Source organism: Camponotus vicinus, unplaced genomic scaffold (assembly GCF_025532165.1).
Source record: "Camponotus vicinus isolate PSW18456_S1 unplaced genomic scaffold, iyCamVici1.0 SCAF_4, whole genome shotgun sequence".
Lineage (NCBI taxonomy): Eukaryota > Metazoa > Arthropoda > Insecta > Hymenoptera > Formicidae > Camponotus > Camponotus vicinus.
The window spans coordinates 8640973-8656391 of record NW_028141976.1 but is presented as its reverse complement, the minus strand read 5'-3'; the positions used below and the strand labels follow the sequence as shown (position 1 = coordinate 8656391).

General features: G+C 32.0%; 1 protein-coding gene and 2 long non-coding RNA genes across 16 annotated transcripts; 1 reads left to right on the top strand and 2 right to left on the bottom strand.

Moving 5' to 3' along the window:
* Positions 1 to 353: 353 nt before the first annotated feature.
* On the bottom strand, positions 354 to 15191 carry LOC145970335 (uncharacterized). Of its 13 annotated transcripts, none has more exons than XM_083096953.1 (22): positions 14766 to 15051; positions 13197 to 13402; positions 12868 to 13007; positions 12602 to 12780; positions 11592 to 11750; positions 11248 to 11512; positions 11021 to 11148; positions 10650 to 10928; positions 10186 to 10310; positions 9979 to 10097; positions 9778 to 9908; positions 8118 to 8326; positions 7788 to 7927; positions 7522 to 7709; positions 7002 to 7175; positions 6669 to 6930; positions 6452 to 6582; positions 6082 to 6360; positions 5618 to 5742; positions 5410 to 5528; positions 5209 to 5339; positions 354 to 741 (listed from the first exon to the last, which is right to left on the bottom strand). In XM_083096953.1, the coding sequence occupies exons 1-22, from the start codon at positions 14982 to 14984 to the stop codon at positions 631 to 633; spliced, it is 3819 nt and encodes a 1272-aa protein (XP_082953079.1). In that variant the 5' UTR covers positions 14985 to 15051; the 3' UTR covers positions 354 to 630. The 13 variants fall into 13 exon arrangements, 11 of the variants coding, with proteins under 11 accessions (XP_082953079.1, XP_082953081.1, XP_082953082.1 ...); XM_083096955.1 differs by lacking the exons at positions 354 to 741; positions 14766 to 15051 and adding exons at positions 3637 to 5108; positions 15058 to 15191 and having other exon boundaries at positions 13197 to 13397; XM_083096951.1 differs by lacking the exon at positions 354 to 741 and adding an exon at positions 3639 to 5108.
* LOC145970456 (uncharacterized) lies at positions 755 to 3022 on the bottom strand. The gene is made up of 3 exons (XR_014438497.1): positions 2510 to 3022; positions 1967 to 2418; positions 755 to 1856 (listed from the first exon to the last, which is right to left on the bottom strand). It is a non-coding gene; the product is annotated as an uncharacterized LOC145970456 (long non-coding RNA).
* On the top strand, positions 10050 to 12917 carry LOC145970453 (uncharacterized). 2 transcript variants are annotated; one of them, XR_014438493.1, is made up of 3 exons: positions 10050 to 11741; positions 12548 to 12614; positions 12696 to 12917. It is a non-coding gene; the product is annotated as an uncharacterized LOC145970453 (long non-coding RNA). The 2 variants fall into 2 exon arrangements; XR_014438494.1 differs by lacking the exon at positions 10050 to 11741 and adding an exon at positions 12076 to 12383.
* Positions 15192 to 15419: the final 228 nt, after the last annotated feature.

Here is a 15419-nt window from a genome sequence, read left to right as displayed (position 1 = left end):
ATGAGTATTTTTTTAGTTTGATATATTTTTTATTTTCTTTTGTTTCTCAGTATTTTTTTAGGTATCGAAAAAGTACTTCATTTTATAATACATTTTTTGTATTTAATTATATAGAAATAAAAAAATATTTTCTTGTACTTTATATGTATATATATTTGTATTATTATTCCTTATTAAACGATAAAAATAATATTTAGAAATACAAAAATACAATATATATTTAGACATTCTATTAATATTGAAAAATTATTGAAAACATGTTATATATAATATTTATAAAATAATAAAAATCAATTAAATTAATGTTAGAATTAATATTATTTTGATATTAATATTAAGTTATGTAGATGTTGATACTAATGTTATTTTATTATTGATTTAATTTTATGAGAAACATTATCAGAATGTTAAAACAACATTAATGCAATATTACTTGTAACAACATAGAAAATGTTATTTCAACATTACCGAAACCTCTAAATCGGTGTCAAAGTTTGTTCATAATGATGTTGCATACAATGTTAAAAACTACATACTTGACAACATTACTATGTTAGTGAATATCATTATAATAACGTTGTGGTAATAATTTTTTGCTTACTGGGTGGCAGGCCCCAGCACATATTCGTTTCAAAAACGTTTCACAAATGTTTCTTCGAAACGTTTTATAACCGACTCTTGAAAACGTTTCTGATTGGTTAAAATGTCCACTTGAAGAACGTTAAGAGATACGTTTCTTTTCTAATAAAAAAAAACGTTTAAAAAATGTTTAAAATACGTTTAAAATACATTTTTTTCTTTTATTCGTTAAACGTTTGTTTTTTTATGGAATTAATAAAATAATGCATTCATACACAATCTCTAAAAATGAATCAGTATATTATCACTGAAAACAGTAATCAGAATTATTGATATAGAGTTGTGGAATTGGGCCTAAATCCGACCACTCAAAAACGTCATTAAAAAAAAAACAAAAACCATATTTGATAATTTCTGGGAAAATTTCTCTTTATCTTCAAAATTTTTCCCAAAGTTTTCCACGATCAAATCTATGTTTCCATCATCTATGGGCGTCACAAAAATATATTCAATCCACGTTTTTTCCGTTTCCTTTTGTTAGGTAAAAATATGGATGGATTTTTGCAACATGGTTCTTTCTTACGATAATATTAAAACAATGTTTTATGATAATATCAAATTTATTATTTAAAAGTTGAATGAGTTATATAAATATCTCAAGTGATAAATAAAATTAAATAAATTTATTAGAATTATTATAATGAAATAAAGGTCCGTTAGATAAAATCAATAAAAAATTAGTTAAAAGGCTACAAGGACCAACGGAATGGTGGAAATATGCAAAAATTAATAAAACGGTTATTACAATAAAATAACCATATGAAAATGTTTATTTAATTTGAACATGACAAACGCCGCGTTTCAATCCAATTCGGATCCTTTTCAATGTCGACTAACAAAGTGAATAATAAACATTAAGATAAAATTAAAATAAACGGTCATAGGAGAAATGTAAATAAGTTTCGGAACAACGCAAAGTCAAAAAATCGGAAGCAAATATATGTACAATAACGGAAAATTTAAACCGTCAATCACAAAAAAGGAAAGAACGCATCGCATTAACGTATCGCCACAGAAAACCCGAAAGCTCGTACCGCATACCACCAGTATACCGTTAAACACGAGATGATCCTCTCCAAAAACACCGGAAGGAAAACCCACATACAGGTCCATGACCATTTCCAAAAGAAAAAACAGTCAAAGATGCATAAATCGATGACCAGTTGGAAACTTGATGGTCCGAATATGTGCGAATAAAAGCTTAAAAATCTGACACTCTAAAAAAGAAAAACAAGACAGAGCAATAATTTAACAAACAATCCGGAAACTACTTAAGAGAATCCTTCATATAAAGCAAGAGTAAAGTTAATATGATAAAATCACATACCGGTCTCTAAATTTGAAAGTGATCTCAAATCAAAAAATCGAACACAAAGGGAGAGCAAGTTAAGCACAACTTCACGTTCCAATCAACAGAGCCGAACTGAGGCACATGGGGATCACATATAGCACAGAATAAGGGATTTTAATTTGTTATTGACTGTATATGCCAATCTTCTGTTCGCATAACTCTTGATGTTGGAAACAAAACCTCTTGGAAAACTTGAGGAAAAAGGAATGGTGAAGAGAGGAATAAGAGAGGAGGAGGATTGAGTGAGAGCAGTTTCGTTATTGTTCTTGTTCACGTCAGAGATTAAAAACTTTAATCTTTGAGAAATAGTGTGAAAAATAAATTTAATAGGATAACCATTGCCTAATAAAGTCGAAATAACAGAAGATTGGCATATACAGTCAATAACAAATTAAAATCCCTTATTAGACTGTACAAGGATCCGGTATCTAAATTCCACCACGTGAATGCCATTTATAAAATTAGTTGTTTAGACTGTGATGCTTCATATGTGGGACAAACTAAAAGGAAGTTACTGACCAGAATTAAAGAACATCGTTCTGATATCAATAAATCTTCTGGTTCTCTCTCAGTTGTGTCTCTTCATAGATTGAACGGACATGAGTTTGATTGGGAGAATGTTTCCATTTTGGAGGAGGAACCTAGATATAAAAAGAGGCTAATTGCTGAGATGTTACATATCTCTGGTCAGAACCATGGCCTTAACATTCAGAGCGATACCGAATTCTTGGATAAGATGTATTTGCCCATTATAAAAAAATGTTCGCAGTAATTATTTGAAATTTTTCCTTCGTTCTGTTTCTTTCCTTCTGTGACGTTTTGTTCCTCTCCTTCCTTTCCCTTCTCTCTCTCTCCCCCCCCTCTTTTTGATGTTTCGCGTTCTGTGCTATATGTGATCCCCATGTGCCTCAGTTCGGCTCTGTTGATTGGAACGTGAAGTTGTGCTTAACTTGCTCTCCCTTTGTGTTCGATTTTTTGATTTGAGATCACTTTCAAATTTAGAGACCGGTATGTGATTTTATCATATTAACTTTACTCTTGCTTTATATGAAGGATTCTCTTAAGTAGTTTCCGGATTGTTTGTTAAATTATTGCTCTGTCTTGTTTTTCTTTTTTAGAGTGTCAGATTTTTAAGCTTTTATTCGCACATATTCGGACCATCAAGTTTCCAACTGGTCATCGATTTATGCATCTTTGACTGTTTTTTCTTTTGGAAATGGTCATGGACCTGTATGTGGGTTTTCCTTCCGGTGTTTTTGGAGAGGATCATCTCGTGTTTAACGGTATACTGGTGGTATGCGGTACGAGCTTTCGGGTTTTCTGTGGCGATACGTTAATGCGATGCGTTCTTTCCTTTTTTGTGATTGACGGTTTAAATTTTCCGTTATTGTACATATATTTGCTTCCGATTTTTTGACTTTGCGTTGTTCCGAAACTTATTTACATTTCTCCTATGACCGTTTATTTTAATTTTATCTTAATGTTTATTATTCACTTTGTTAGTCGACATTGAAAAGGATCCGAATTGGATTGAAACGCGGCGTTTGTCATGTTCAAATTAAATAAACATTTTCATATGGTTATTTTATTGTAATAACCGTTTTATTAATTTTTGCATATTTCCACCATTGCGTTGGTCCTTGTAGCCTTTTAACTAATTTTTTATTAAATTTATTAGATATAATCCCATACAGCACAGAAGCTTGCATCAACATTGCTGCAATATTACAACATTGCACATAGCAGTGTAATGCTGCAGAAATATTGCAGAGACATTATTTTACTTTGGCAATGTTGCAGCAACATTTTAACATAGCGAAAATGTATAACATGTGTTTCTTTACTTGCCGCTATGTGGCGACACCAAACTTAACTAATTCGTATTCGAATTTTCATCTAAAGTGGATATAAGGCCTACAAAGGACTAATGTAGTAATTATATTTCTTGTCTTGTGTCAGTTAAATTTCTGATAAACTGACTTGATTTATTTAATATTCTGAATCCTAATAAGGGATCTAGATTATGAAACAAATAATTTGTTTAATAATCTAGATCCCTCGTTGGGATTCAGAATATTAAACAAATTTTTCTTCATTGAATCAGTAAATGGGAAATAATTCATTTATTGCACGTATTAAAATATTCTGGTACCGAGTGTATGTAAAATAATTGTATGTATAATTATTGAGATAAATATTTAATAAGACACATTTGATAAAAAACACTAATAGATATTTTTTTTCAAAGGCAATAAATGTTTTTTTTCCTATCTTTCTTAAACATTTCTTTATATTTTCAAAGGTTATTTATTAAATTTAAAACGGTCTGCATTTGCAATAGCAAAACGCGTTTTAATATTGCAAATACGTTGCACCGTAACATTACTACAATCTTACATTGTAATATTTCTGAGGGCGGACATTTCAACGTTGCTGCAAGCTTGCAGTAATGTTGCAGAAACATTTCGCAACTTCTATGCAATATTACAATGTTTCAATGTTAGGTCTATGCAACGTTTTTGCAATCTTTCGGTGCTGTATGGGATTACATATTGCATATTTATATTATGTAATGTTAAGCCTCCGCTACAATGACATTCGAGTGTATATACAATTCAGTCGTACAGTTGTATCGATAGATACAAGATGGTTATTTCCTTATTTCCACATTATTTTCGGTCGCACAGTCGCAGTCGCTCGAATAGGAATTGAACCTATTCAAACGATTGTGACTATGACTGTTTTGCAACCGAAATTATCACCTCAAGCGACCATCGATACAACTGTACGACTGAATTGTAGATACATTCGAGATTCATTTGTAGCGGAGGCTTTACACTATGGAATGGTAACTGCAATAAGGTTTACTTTATTATTGATGGATATGTTTTATTCTGTGGTGCATATAAAAAAATAAAAAAACAATCGACGATTTGGCTCAAAAGTTATGTCAAAAGAATTATGCTCTTTAAAAGAATTACATTTTGAAAGCATTTTCTTTAGCTGCTCTGCGCATAAAATTATTCTTTATATTTATATCTAACTTAATATAATCTTCCGATAGTATTATATCTGTCATGTGGCGCAAAGCGAATTGGAAACAAAACTCCTCAAGTTCCTAAAATTCACATGATATTCGATGATATATTATATACACATAAATAAATATATTCTAATTCATGAATTCCATAATTAATAGCGATTAATCCCGAACTTACCTTAGCATTGCATTCGATCGCTTTATTGTAGAAGAAAGCTACATTTGACACACTGATGGCTTTTTCTATTATTTGACTGCAATCCTTTATAAGATTGGTTTCACAATACATGTCGGCCAACTCCATAAGTTCTGTAAAAAAGTGTCATTGCAGTTTTTGAATTGTAAGTCAGTGATAGTTTACGTTAACAACTTCAATTACCTAACGCGTTCTCCGAAGGTAAATCGATTGTGCCGGTATATAAGTATTTTAAGAAGGCTTTATAAACGATGTAAGAAAATTTATCTGATACAGTGAACACTGGTGATGAATCCGATATACTGTCAAAAAATAATGTGTTGACATTATGTAATAACTAAACTTGTGAGAAATTCTCAATAAAAATACCAGTTTTCTTTTCTAAATTTACCTTTGAATATTCTTAGGCCAATCATGTTGAAACATCCTTTTGAAATAATCGCAACGAATCTTAAGGATAGTCTTGTGAATATAAATAGGTTGTCCTTCAACTTGTATGGTAAAATCGCTCGTTAACTGCCGAATACAAATTATTAAATAATTTAATAATATTAGATTAATATAAAAATTATTATAAATAATACGTAATTTTTCACTGTTAATGTTATAATTCAATATATGTTTGAAGTGAGTCCAGAAGTCTCAATCAAAACCATCAGTAATGATTGCAATTTATTTTTTCTATGTAGAAAAGTTTCCAAATTTTTTTTTATAAAACTACAAATCTCTGATATATAAATCTCTATATTCTTTTATACTAACGAAAACTAATATGAAAAAATATATATTATATATATTTAGTTTTATGCTGTATAATGCAAAAAAGTACATACAGAACAATAATAGGAAACATACCGGATCATCGAATGCTGCTCCTACAGATTCCAATATATTCAATTCTTCCTCAACATGCTTAAAATTATTTGTAAACACAGTCAATGGCTCCCACAATAATCTACAGCCACTGTACGCAATCGCGTCGTGAATCCTCGAAAACTTTGTGGGAAACGGGACGAAAATAGAATTGGAGCGAAAATTACCCCATACATAGATAATCCTATCATAGCCGACTGCAACGCTAAAATTACCAACAGCAGCGATATCCAAAACCTTTCCCATCTCGGGCACGTTCACCTGTCGATCGTGTCTTTCCTTATTATTTTGTTTCTTGACTCCCATCATGACAATTATTAAAAAGTTTTTTTATCAATAAATCATGTATTACCATAATCGGACAACATTCCAATACATTATTTCTCTTAACGCCGACTTGTCCGGACTTGTTATTGCCCCAGGCATAGATCTCGCCTTTATTGGTGAGTGCCAACGTATGATGAAATCCGCAGGTCACCTTAACTGAAACATCGATTTCCATCTCAACCATGAGGATATTCAATGCAATATTTTTAGAAATCAAATCTCAGAGATAAAAAAAAAATCACCTATTTTATCCGAAATATTCTTAATTTTGCGTGGGTGCATGTAATATTTTCGCGACTGAGCGGTTAAAATCCGGCCCTCAAAATTATTGCCCCAACCATATATTTTGTTTTCGTCAGTTATAACTATGTTGAATTTTAGACCACACGCGATATGGATAACATTTTTATTCTCCAAATCATGTTTCACCTGCCTCGGTACACTATCAAAAGTTATATTTCTCTTAATAATCTGCCAATAATCATTGTCTCCCCAAGAGTACACCTAAATTACAAACAATTGTTTAGTTTATAAGAATGACTATTATCGTTGTGATAGTTTAATCTTTTATTTACCTTTCCATCACTAGTCAGAGCGAGACAATGATACCAGCCGCATGTGATGTCCACGATACGTTTCTCGCTTAAGCCGGCGACTTGAATAAATGTGGATTCTTCAGGTATACTCATTGTCGGATACCGGTATACTTCATCGTCTTTTCTCTTTCCAGCGAGATCGCAGAAATAAACCTTTCAAAAATAGCATAACAGTAATACATTTTTTTATTTGATTTTTTTTAATATTTGCATATTGAAATAAATTATGGCCAAGTATCTGTACTTATAATCAAAACACTATTTATTAAATATATATTCTAATTAATTTATCTACTCATATTTCATTATGATTTCATACACATATATGTAAAAATTTTCATTTCCGCTTGTTGCCAAAGAAAGAAGAAAAGTTCACGATTTAGGGAGGATATAAAACCTCATATCAATTTTATCTTTGAAGCAAGTTAAAATTTATTTCCAGACACTCAGATATGCCATCAAGGCACATTCAAAGAATATAATAATATCTTTGATATACCTCTCCTTCTTCTGTAAGTGCCAGGATGAAAATCTCGCCGCGAACAAACTTTTTTATGTTTTTTCCATACAGTTCTTTTATTTTTTTTAGATAGATAGCAGTATGTATGCCATTAAGCATTGAATTAAATTCTAAAATGTAGACATTCTTATCCTTTGTCACAATTATAGCCCTCTCACCACGCCCATCTGTTTTAAAACATCAGGTATAAGTAGCAATATTACTTAGCAAAAAAGCCAATATGAGAAAAAAAAGGTAAATCTTACCAAATATCATAACCATGTGAATTTGTAGGATAAATTCCGGCTTTAGCAGCAAGAAGACCACCCAATTTTTGAGATTCATTGAAATTATCTTCTCTGCTAGAACGCATTGCAAGATTCTCTTGTCACATTTCTGCATCTTGCTGCAAATAGTTGATCACTTTCAATTTAGTTACTTACTCATTCACTTTGATTTGTATTAGTTGTATTTCATGTCATTGCAAGCTTCTTGTTTTCATCTATTTTCTCACCGGCATGCGATTATTTCGACATCGCTATCATTGAGTAGCATATATATAAAAAAGAAGAAATAAACAAAACTGTCAAACTTACTCCTCTTTATTGGTTGTTAAGTTTCTTTTCTGTACATCTTCCAGGGAGCAGAATTTTTTCGACGACATCGACACGATAGTATCGCGACTTTGTGTCGCTGCTTTTTGCATAAACTTAGCCTGCATGTTCATGTCTAACTTAATATCTTGCAATAATGCGTCAGCTGTCATGTGACGTAGAGCAAACTGAGAGCAGAACTCCTCGAGTTCCTAAGATTCACATGATATTCGACATGACATACATATATCGTATACATATAATTATATGATTTATATGATATAAAATAAATACATTCCCTGGCGAAAATAAGAAACTTTATAAAGCGTTAACAACCGTTGAGTGAAGGTTTTCTGAGAGTTTATATGCTTTTCAAACTTTGTAAGAGCACTTACATAACGCTGTTGGGTTTTGAATGCTTATCAAACGCTGCAGTGTTGCAATTTTTGTTCTACAAACTCTTTATACAGGGTTTAGCAAAAGTGTGGAAACCCCTTAATATTTCGAAAAACACGCATTTAAAAAAAAAATGTTTCATACAAAAGTTATAGGGTTTTATGTGGCGCATTACACAGCAACATTATTATGACCTCGAATAGCGTTGTCAAGGTTATGTGAAGGTCACCTCCAATTTTTTAAATGGGACACCCTATATGCTTTTGCATATTCTTGTAGCTTATCTCGAGAGCTTTCCAAAACACTATAATTAAGTTAGTTTTCATTAAGTACTTTCCGAGTTATGAGGCTTCAAATCATTTCTTAATTTTACATAAACCATAAAATATCTTGTAAAATATTCATTTTTCGATTATCTTACCTTAATACTTTTATGTACAAAATAATGAGAGGAATCAATTAGTGTAAAGAAAACACACAGTTGTTTTTAAGAAAAAATATGTAATTGTTAATTGTAAATTACATATTTTTTCTTAAAAACAACCGTTTTTTCTTTACACCAATTGATTCCTCTCATTATTTTGTACATAAAAGTATTAAGGTAAGATAATCGAAAAGTGAATATTTTACAAGATATTTTATGGTTTTTGTAAAATTAAGAAATGATCTCAAGCCTCATAACTCGGAAAGTACTTAATGAAAACTAACTTAATTATAGTGTTTTGGAAAGCTCTCGAGATAAGCTACAAGAATATGCAAAAGCATATAGGGTGTCCCATTTAAAAAGTTGGAGGTGACCTTCACATAACCTTGACAACGCTATTCGAGGTCATAATAATGTTGCTGTGTAATGCGCCACATAAAACCCTATAACTTTTGTATGAAACATTTTTTTTTAAATGCGTATTTTTCGAAATATTAAGGGGTTTCCATACTTTTGCTAAACCCTGTATAATGTTACATGAAAGTTTTGCAATGCTGAGGTAACATTTTTCAGAGTACGTTCAGTAAACGTTGATACATCTTCGTGTACAGAGTTTACTCAGACTTTTCAAACGTTTACGATTACGCTATAACGTACAAACGTCTTTTAAACGCTGCAGTGTTGCAATTTTTGTTCTACAAACTCTTTACTAATCGTTTTTAAACTCTCGACGAACTTCCACAAACGTTCATGTAAACGCCAAACAAACGTCTCATTTTTGCCAGGGTTGCAATTAATGAATTCCAACATCAATAGCGATTAACCCTGAACTGTAATACTTACTTTAGCATTGTATTTGATCGCTTTATTGTAGAAGAATGCCACATTTAATACAGTGATGTCTTGTTGTATTATTTGACTGCAATCTTTTATAAGATTGGTTTCACAATACATGTCGGCCAATTCCAGAAGTTCTGTGAAAAAATGTCATTGCAGTTTTTGAATTAGTAAGTTAGTGATAGTTTACGTTACAACTTCAATTACCTAACGCGTTCTCCGAAGGTAAATCGATTGTGCCGGTATATAAGTATTTTAAGAAGGCTTTATATACGATGTAAGAAAATTTATCTGATACAGTGAACACTGGTGATGAATCCGATATACTGTCAAAAAATAATGTGTTGACATTATGTAATAACTAAACTTGTGAGAAATTCTCAATAAAAATATCAGTTTTTTTTTTAAATTTACCTTTGAATATTTTCAGCCCAATCATGTTGAAACATCTTTTTGAAATAATCGCAACGAATCTTAAGGATAGCCTTGTGAACATAAATAGGTTGTCCTTCAACTTGTATGGTAAAATCGCTCGTTAACTGCAGAATACAAATTATTAAATAATTTAATAATATCAGATTAATATAAAAATTATTATAAATAATACGTAATTTTTCACTGTTAATGTTATAATTCAATATATGTTTGAAGTGAGTCCAGAAGTCTCCATCAAAACCATCAGTAATGATTGCAATTTATTTTTTCTATGTAGAAAAGTTTCCAAATTTTTTTTTATAAAACTACAAATCTCTGATATATAAATCTCTATATTCTTTTATACTAACGAAAACTAATATGAAAAAATATATATTATATATATTTAGTTTTATGCTGTATAATGCAAAAAAGTACATACAGAACAATAATAGAAAACATACCGGATTATCAAATGCTGCTCCTACAGATTCCAATATATTCAATACTTCTTTAACATACTTGTAATTATTTGTAAACACAGTCAATGGCTTGGACAAGAATCTGTATTGACTGTTCGCAATCACGTCGTGGATCCTCGAAAACTTTGTGGGAAACGGGACGAAAATAAATTCGTAATGAAAATTACCCCATACATAGATAATCCTATCATAGCCGACTGCAACGCTCAAATCACCAAGAGCAGCGATATCCAAAACCTTTCCCATCGCGGGCACGTTCACCTGTCGATCGTATCTTTCCTTATTATTTTGTTTCTCGTCTCACTCATTATGGCAATTATTAAAAAGTTTGTTGTCAATAATCCATGAGTTACCATAATTGGACCAGAATGTTTAATTTCTTTATTAACGCCGATTTGTCCGGAATTGTTATTGCCCCAGGCATAGATCTCGCCTTTATTGGTGAGTGCCAACGTATGATGAAATCCGCAGGTCACCTTAACTGAAACATCGATTTCCATCTCAACCATAATATAAACCATAAGGATGTTCGATAATGCAACACTCTTAAAGATCAAATCTCAGACATAAAAAAAATTACCTATTTTATCCGAGATTGTGATAATTTCGCGTGGGTACATGTAATATTTTTGCGACGGATCGATTGAAATCTGGTCCATTAAATTATTGCCCCAACCATATATTTTGTTTTCGTCAGTTACAACTATGTTGAATTGTAGACCACACGCGATATGGATAACATTCTTATTCTCCAATTCATGTTTCACTCGCCTCGGCATACTATCAAAAGAATCTAATTCTCCCTCATAAAACCGCTTGTAATTATTTTCTCCCCAAGCATACACCTAAATTACAAACAATTGTTTAGTTTATAAGAATGACTATTATCGTTATCATTGTGACAGTTTATAATCTTTCGCTTACTTTTTCATCGCTGGTCAGAGCAAGATAATGATACATGCCGCATGCGATGTCCACGACACGTTTCTTTCTTAAGTCGGCGACTCGAGTAGGTGTCAACATGACAGGCATATGCGGTGTCTTAAGGAATGTTTTGCGTCTTCGGGATTGCCAGTAATAAACCTTTCAAAGATAGTATAGTTACAATATATTTTTTTATCTCATTTTTGAATCTTATTTTATATTTAGAATGTTACATGAAAGTATCTACAGATTTGTCAAAAGATTAATGATATTATTTCATGTTTGATATTTTGATACATTTTTAAAATATCATGCTACTATAGTTTCACATGTAAAAATTTTTATTTCCACTTGTCCCCTAAGAAATATTCACGATTTAAGCGGCGTCTACAATGAGATTTTAAGGAGACTTAAGGCGTAAGACTTAAGTCTCCTTAAAATCTCATTGTAGACGCCGCTTTCCCTGGCAAAAATGAGACGTTTGTTTGGCGTTTACATGAACGTTTGTGGAAGTTCGTCGAGAGTTTAAAAACGATTAGTAAAGAGTTTGTAGAACAAAAATTGCAACACTGCAGCGTTTAAAAGACGTTTGTACGTTATAGCGTAAACGTAAACGTTTGAAAAGTCTGAGTAAACTCTGTACACGAAGATGTATCAACGTTTACTGAACGTACTCTGAAAAATGTTACCTCAGCATTGCAAAACTTTCATGTAACATTATATAAAGAGTTTGTAGAACAAAAATTGCAACACTGCAGCGTTTGATAAGCATTCAAAACCCAACAGCGTTATGTAAGTGCTCTTACAAAGTTTGAAAAGCATATAAACTCTCAGAAAACCCTCACTCAACGGTTGTTAATGCTTTATAAAGTTTCTTATTTTCGCCAGGGTTAGGGAAGACATAAAACTTCCTAATATAAATCTTATCTTTCAAGCAAGTTAAAATTTGTTTCCAGAAACTCAAATGTATTATCAAGGCACATTCAAGGAATATGAAGTGTTTGGTATACCTCTCCCTCTTCTGTAAGTGCCAGGAAGAAAAAATTGCCGTTAGCAAAGGTTTTTATGTTTTTTCCACATAATTTTTTTATTTTTTTGGGGTAGATAGCAGTATGTAAATGATTCTTCTCTGAATAATATAAGCTGTAGACATTCTTGTCCTTCATCACAATTATACTCCCATGGCTATCTATTTCAAAATGACACGGCGTAAGTAACAATATCACATAGCAATAAAAAAAATAATATGGAAGGAAGAAGAAATGATAAATCTTACCATATACTAGAAACATGTGAATTTGTGAAATAAATTCCGGCTTTAACAAATGGAAAAGCATCCAATTTTTAAGATCCATTGGAGTTATCTTCTCTGCTAGAACGCATTGCAAGATTCTGTTCTCATATTCCTGCATCTCGCTGCAAATAGTTGATCACTTTAACTTTAGATACCTACTCATTCACTTTAATTTGTATTAGTTATATTTCATATCATCCTAAGCTTCTCGTTTTCATCTATTTTCTTACCATATGCGATTATTTTGATATTGCTATCATCGAGTAACAATTTATATAAAAAAGAAAAAAAAACAAGACTGTCAAACTTACTCCTCTTTATTAATTGTTAAATTTCTCTTCTCTACATCTTCCAGGGTACATAACTTTTTCGGCGACATCGACATGATAGTAACGCGACTTTGTGTCGGTGTAATTTTTGACCAGCAATTTGAAATCTTTATACTTTTTCTTCTTATTTTTCTCTCACAGTAAATCGAAACGCTCTTATTACTATCCTCTGATGCTCTTATACTATTCTTTTAGAAAGATCAAATTAAAATGCACTCATACGATAATGTAAGGGTGCGTTCCGTTTCATGCGTGAAACGCATGAGTGTCTAGCGTACAGTATATGAAGTGCAGTGCAGAGCCCGTTCCATTTCTTCATGTATGGATCATTCGCCTCTAGTAACGGAACAGATTTCATGCAATTCATGCAATATGGATGACGGTTTAAAATTTATTAAATCGCAATTAATTGCGATGATATCTGTTCATCTTCTTTTATAATAAAAGAAGAAGACTCATGTTTCTCAAGTAGCAGTGATGAAAGTGAATTTTCAAGTGATAAGAAACTGATATATCAACTTTATATGCCATTCTCATAATGAAAAACACAAGAGGAGAGAATATTCTTTGTGAAAAATTAACTAATATTAAATTAATATTAATATATTTAATTAATTAAATATATTAATATTTACTCAAGCTGTACAGGTTGTCCCATTATATATTTTTAATGTCCCATCCCAAGTAACTTTTTTATTTTTGATTGTAGAAGAAAATGTTTTAGACAAAAGTTGTATGGTTTCAAGGAAGAGAAATTAATTGGTGTAAAAAAAACAGTTGTTTTTAAGAAAAAATATGTAATTTGCAATTAACAATTACATATTTTTTCTTAAATATAACTAAACGTTTTTTACATACCAATTGATTCCTCACATTATTTTGTGCATAAAAGTATTAAGGTAAGATAATCGAAAAATGAATATTTCACTAGATATTTTACGGTTTATGTAAAATTAAAAAATTATTTCAAGCCTCATAACTCGAAAAGCACTCAAGGAAAAAATACTTTATTGAAGTGTTTTGAAAAGCTCTCGAGGCAAGCTATAAGAATATGCAGTGAAAAATAGGGGTTTCCGCTTAAGAATTTGAAGATGATCTTCATGTAACCTTCAAAAAATTATCCAAAGTCAAATAATTGTCACCATCTTATGTCCCTCTTCAAACCATACAACTTTTGTCTAAAACATTTTCTTCTACAATCAAAAATAAAAAAGTTACTTGGGATGGGACATTAAAATGGGACACCCTGTATAATAAAATCTACGTAAAGCTAATTGACAAATCAATCAATCCTAACCTATAATAATTAAATTTCGCGCTAATATTTATTAAATGCATGAAATTATATGAAGTGCCTCACCTCGCGAGGTACATGAGGCACTCCATGCGGTCTCATGTATCAGAAGAAGCGAGGCAATACAGTTAAGAATAGGTTGGACCATGCATGCAGCATGTGCACATGAAGAGAAACGGAACGAACTTCCATGCTTCTATGCGCATGCATGAAACGGAACGCACCCTAAGATGATTGTGGGATTATGAAATGGTTACCACGCCGTCAGGAAATGAACGAGCGGAATGTCTGAGGATCGAGATATCAGGTTTACAAATAAATGACCTAGAACATACCGAGACGAGAACCGTATATTGTCCAAGTACACAACAACATCGGAACAAATGCCGGATACGTAAGACCAAACTTCCGATGGCCTCAAGTCGAATTCGCAGCAAATAATTACAATACCGCCCGAGAAAAATGACCACGACCATAAGATATAGGACTCAATGCGAAATGAGCCACCACGTGTATATAACAATGAACGGATACTTGCGAGGTACTTACGTTAACAGCACGACGGAAGAATGGTGACTGCTTGCTGGCCTGTAGTCATGATAGCTCATCTCGGGTCGCGCCAAAACTATGCAGCTAATCGCCTTGTGCGACATCAAACTAATGGCCATCACACATGAAATTCCATAAGCACGTAAGATGTAAACGTAAGGAAATCGACCAATCACGGTCAAGTATTAGCCCCTCCAAGGGGTCAAAACTCGACCGTGATTGGTCGATTTCCTTACGCTTATGTCTTACGTGCTTATGGAATTTCATGTGCGAAAGCCTTAAGGCCCATTCTACAATGAGTCATTAATCGTTAGTCGTAAGCAAATTGACCAATTACACTCGATTATTTCGAAAATAATCGA